Source organism: Myzus persicae, unplaced genomic scaffold (genome assembly GCF_001856785.1).
Source record: "Myzus persicae strain clone G006 unplaced genomic scaffold, MPER_G0061.0, whole genome shotgun sequence".
Classification (NCBI taxonomy): Eukaryota; Metazoa; Arthropoda; class Insecta; order Hemiptera; family Aphididae; genus Myzus; species Myzus persicae.
This window is the reverse complement of record NW_019102003.1, coordinates 177,744-183,694: the sequence shown is the minus strand read 5'-3', so window position 1 is coordinate 183,694 and position 5,951 is coordinate 177,744. Positions and strand designations below refer to the sequence as shown.

Genomic DNA, 5,951 nt, shown 5'->3' with positions numbered 1-5,951 from the left:
CACACACACACACATGTATGATATTATGTTATGGGGTTTAACGAATAACGTGACCACATCAAGTTGTTTCATTTATTTTTGTTTTGCGGAAAAATTGGATGATCTCTTAAATCATTCTCACTTGTTATGCATTTATTTAAATTCTGATTGAAAGACACTGAAATTTAAGGGGTGCTATCTTGTGGCAATAAAAAAATCTTTTTTTTTCAAAGAAACCTTTTTGCTGGGAATTAATTAAAAATTAGTTTGTGATTTATTTTTTTACATCATTGTGTTTCAAATGACATTTGAACGAGGTATAATATCAGAGTTATTCTAATTTATGCACTGAAGATTAATCTATCGCTAGACAGTATATTGAATACTTGAATGTATTCTTATATTGTACTTGAGCCTTCACAAGCGTTTAAACAAACAAATAAATAATATAATGTAAAATGTATGATGGATTAAGGGCCTATCATGGTCGTGTCGTGTAAAAAAAAAAAAAATTTAAGTTTTAATAATATCTCTAGTGCATACAGTTTTTAAAGTTAACAATATTAATATTAATTCGGCATCCATGTACTTTAAACTAAAGTTAAGAAAAAAATAGTACCTGTCAAACAACTTTCTGAAAAATAACTGCGAACCTACCCTATATTAAAACTTGAGCGTCGAAGAACTGGACGGACGTGCAGCGACGAAAAATTTCCAGTAAATCTGTATACTCAGTGATATTTTTGCAATGCCACGTGATTCCATGTACCTAGGTGCGATCGCAGGTGGCAGCTCTCTCGAAAGGCCGGTCGGACGGTCAGTGAATAAGATGACGCGCTTGAAGGTCGTCGCCAATATTATCACTATTAGTATTACTGCAACAGGTAGGTACCACTGGACGGGCATGAGATCAGGGGGTATCTAAGCAAGTATGGCAATAATATAATATTATAATATAGGCAGAGACGGGCAATGATAATAATAATATTATTATGACGATATATTATATTTATCTCGTGTTTTCACTCCGTTTCGCCCACGTCGCTCACGGGTCACCGGTCGGGGTCATCGCGTCGCCACTGTTATGTATTACATTATATAGGTAGGCGGGTAGGTATGGGTAGGTTATACACGAGCATACGCATTATTATTTTATTCCGTTGCGCGGCCGCGGAGAAAGGTGTGTGCGGTGGTCGTGATGGGCGAAAGTGCCGGTCGGATGAAATTTCGTGTTGTTTCGTATTTAATTTGATTTCTGGTATTTTGTTGTTTTATCATTATCGGACACCCGAACGCGCGATTATAATAATAATATGCGGCGGGTCGCCGCGTGCCATCGCCATATCGTTACGGGGCAAACGCAACTGTTATTATTATTATTATTTTTTTCTTCGCCTTTTCCATTGCGCGAATCGCCGCCACGGTTCGGCCACCGCCGCCGTCGTTATAATTAAAATTAAAATAATACATAATTCGAGTACTGGGCGAAAGTCTCCGGGTTACACCGGAATTCAAAGGATTCGTCTTCCGGCCTGCCTAATCGGCAGAGATATTACAAGCTACAGTTAGATATTTTATAGGTATACCACTATTCTGTTGTACCTACAGTATATTATTTTATACGACTGTGCAGTATAAGAAGGTATCGAAAGAAAATATTATGCAAATTACGATACATGCAGCTGCATCTATGGTGGTACAGGTAAGTTGTAGAAACAATATGCGTTGGCGTGTATACTACCTGTTGCTTACAGCTGGTACTTAAATTATAACATCGGTATTTACAATAATATCGCGCTAGAAAAGTATAATAACCATATTATTATTCTAAGCGTAGACGATGGATATAAAAACGAAAAAAATAAGAATAAAATTATAAAAAAATTGAATTGTATATTTTGTATTAATATAAATCATGACAACAATATTATTATATTATGTGTTCTAATATAAGTCAGCTAGTAAAATTACGATAGCGTATTATATTGTATAATATACGCGTTTTGGAAATTGAGCTTGAGACTAATAAAAAATAATAGAAAAAATATAATATAAAATCGCGATTTTCGTTAAAAAAAAAATAAACAAAATATAAAACACAAATAAAATAGTTTACATGGATATTATAAAATATGTTACAATTTCATTTATGGGAGGGAGGAGGAGCGGGATGGGGGCTAAGGGGCTAGTATTAAGGAGGGACGGGAGAGGGATGTTTGGGGTATAACTGTGTGTGGAGGGTGGCTACGCTTCTCGAAATGTTCACTGACCGTGGAAAAGTAACAATCAACGGTTTTCCGCGGCCACCGGCGCGAAGCGTGTGCGCAAGGACGACAATGTTATAAAATCACGTTTGAATCGAACACCCTAGTAAGATCCGCTGGAGCTCGGGGCACCGTAGCCGGATGATGGGCTGGCGCTCGGGGATCCGTAGCTGGACGATGGGCTGGATACGCTTGGGGATGCGTAGCTGGATCCGGGACCGCTGGAGGACAGAGATGCGCCGGAGTGTCCGACTGAGTCACCGCTGTAGCCACCTGCCGATGTGGGTCCGCTGAAGCTGGAGCCGGAGCCTCCTGCGTAACCGCCGGCTTCCTTTTGGGTCTTGTACTTGATGAAGTATACTTCCGGTTTGGATGGCGCGGTTGGTGCCGGTGTTGGGATGGAGATTTGTGGTTGGTCTTCGGGCCTCTTAACCAGAACGTAAATCAGGGTCTTCTCGGAGTCTTGTTGCACTTGTGGTATGATCGGGGCGGTCGGGGTTGGTGGGGTTGGGGCCTTGATGAAGATGATTTTGTAGTGTTTCTGGGGTGGGGCAATCTGTTGGATTTGTTGTGGGGCAACATATTCTTGCTCTGGTGGTGGCACGTGAACGTAGATGTGTTTCTGCACTACTGGGGCGGCCGGGGCGTAGTTGTAGCCCGACGATCCACTGGCGTATCCTGAGCCACCGCTGGAGTATCCGGAGCTGATTGGACCGCTGGAGAATCCGGAACCACCACCGCTGGAGTATCCGGAACCACCGCCGCTGGAGTATCCACCGGAGCTACCACCGCTGGAGTATCCGCCGGAAATGCCGCCGCTGGAGTATCCACCGGAGCTGATTGGGCCGGAGTAACCGGAGCTACCGCTGGCGTAACCGGAGCTTCCGCTGGCGTAACCACCGCCGCCACCGCCGCTCGAGTAACCACCGCCGCCACCACCGCCCAAGAAGCTCAGGCCGGTGCTACCGGAAGAGTAACCACCTGACGATGGTGAGCTGTAAGAGTATCCAGCTTCGGGTCTTGCGAGTGCTAATGTCGCGAGCGACGCCAACACCTGTAATAACACATAATAATTGTCAGTTAGATACCTTGGCCAGTCAATAAAAATTTTGAGAGTATCGAATCGAATTTAAGCGATCAAAGTCATATTCGAGATTTTACATTGTAAAAACACGAACGGACTCTGTCGATAAACGTATTATTGTAATAAAGCCGGAGTGATAAATTGGTTTTTGAGAAACGTTAATGTTTTAATTTTTATAAAATTATTATTTACTCGATAGAAAAATAAGTAAGTATAAAAATAGTATGTTTAGTTTTGTGTACTCGAAATAAAATGTCTTATAATATTTTCAACGATGAAAAAAAATCAAAGTGTTTTAAAATAAACTCTAACGAACTGGACGTTTGTAAATGTATAAAGTGTTTCTGGTACTCACTACAAAGCGTGCTTTCATCATGCTGGATATTTTGAACACAAACTAAACACAAATGCACCACTAGAATAAACTGATAGTTGTTCACTCACGGTAGAACGACTGACTGATGATGAGCTAAAGTTAACGACGCTTCTTATACACCTGGGAAACGGACAACTTGGATGCGGGCAAAACATTCACTTTTTGTAATTCGTTTAGTAACATCAACTATCACTCTCCTTCTCAATTTTTCTTTCTTTCGTTCACCTTGTGATAGCGCGCTTCTTTGACCCTGCCGGCCGTCCACCGTTCTACAATAATAGATAGGTAACTACATTTAATAAAATACCGCAAGAAAAAAAAACAAATCATACTGCAAACATTTTAAAACAATGTTTGTCAATTTCAACGTTTTTACGTCGAAAAATCGCGTCAACACATATATTTTTGGATATAAATATATAAGTACCTATGTAATATTATTGAGATACGTGGAATAATAATTTGTGCACATAGTTTGTGCGTTCGTAAATCTTGTTATTTCCATAAATAAAAAACTTTATTTCATCCAAACCGATACCTATACAACTGATTAATATTTTCGTGATTGTTTTTTTTTAATAAATATAAAATATAAAAATCGGTACCTAATTGCATAACATTAGACAAATATTTATTAACTTTTTCAATCAATTACCTAAAAATACTACTATTTTTTTTTAAAGAATTTCGCTAATACAAATCTAGTTTTAAAACCTTTTTTGTATTTTTTAATCTCATTATGGCTATTATTATTCTTTCGAATTAAAGTTTGTTTCCTGGTTTCTGGCTTTAATGTTCCAATGCTTCTTATTTTAATAATAATTTTTAATTCAAGTTCTCCTACTTACCGGATTCAAAAATAAAATAAATCGTTTTAAATAATGCCTCTAATACCATTCTACATATTTTGAGTGTAAAATTTTTTGAGGCTCAATTCCCGGACGCCCAATAAAAGTATTAAAACATATAAATATTTACCTTATTATAAACAACATAAAAATAATAGCTATCACCTGAAATATATTTTATACTTTTATATGTGTAGTTATTAAGCACTACAATATTTAAAATAATTATTTTCTGAAAAAACTTAAACAGATAATTAATATAACAACTAAAATAAATTGATTTTATAGTTAAGGTTATGATTTATGAAATTGTGACACGCTTTACTATGTGCGTATGTTTAGTTATAATCATCTTTGTGGGAAAAATAAAAATTATAAATGTTGACTAAAATAATTTAACAATTTACAAGGTAAGTAGAATTTGAAAATAATATCTGGTATTATTTAGGCCCCTGTTACAGAATTATCGTAAATTAATATTTGAATGTATGTCAAAGTAATATAGTTTCAATACTATAACATTAGAAATTAATCAATTATAATTGCATGCTAAATTTTAACTCTTGGGTAATAGACAAAGTTTTTTTAAAAATATAATTAACATACAAATAAACATAAACATTTAAATACTTATTAATGTATTATGATTCATGAATAATTAGATATGTTATTATGCATTATCGAATTAATGAGAATGAAGATATTAATATTATGCAATTTAATACAATATTATTATGTAGCTAGATATTATACCATGACAACTACAAAAAATGCAATAATATTTCATTTATTATAAAAATAAATAACTATTTAAAAAAATGATTACATAGTTATTTAAATGGCTATAAGTTAGAATTTTAAAATTATTTCACGCATAGAAAAATGCGTATATATTAATATATATAAATATATTATTATATTAATAAGCCTTCACACATTAGGTAGGTATATAATATTATTAATATACAATTTAAATTCAAAATAACATTAAGATAGTCGAAAGTTAAGATATTAAAATGTTTTAATTAGTGTAGGTACCTAATCTAAATTCAATATAGTTTAAATTGGAAATTTGAATTTGAACTTCATTTTGAAGTTCAACTATAAGTATACATTTTAAACTGTAAATACCGTAAACCTATTTGGTAAATAATATGTTTTTTAAAATATTTAAAAAATAATAATACCTTATAACAATGATAAACGGTTATTAACTCATTAATTTTTTTCAACGGGTGCATGTACAGTATTCTCAATTTAGATATACTAACTATTTACAAATTTAACAGTATTCAATAAAAAAATTAAATTTTTTTTGTGCACAACATTTTAATTCAAAGTTACAATTTAAATGTTTACTCCAATTCAGATATACCTAGGCAAACCAGAAATGTTCTCGA

General features: G+C 34.8%; 1 protein-coding gene across 1 annotated transcript; it reads right to left on the bottom strand.

The window, feature by feature from the left end:
• Positions 1-2,050: 2,050 nt before the first annotated feature.
• On the bottom strand, positions 2,051-3,816 carry LOC111030983 (serine, glycine and glutamine-rich protein). The gene is made up of 2 exons (XM_022310738.1): positions 3,683-3,816; positions 2,051-3,297 (listed from the first exon to the last, which is right to left on the bottom strand). Exons 1-2 carry the CDS (start codon positions 3,701-3,703, stop codon positions 2,347-2,349), a joined length of 972 nt encoding a protein of 323 aa, XP_022166430.1. The 5' UTR covers positions 3,704-3,816; the 3' UTR covers positions 2,051-2,346.
• Positions 3,817-5,951: the final 2,135 nt, after the last annotated feature.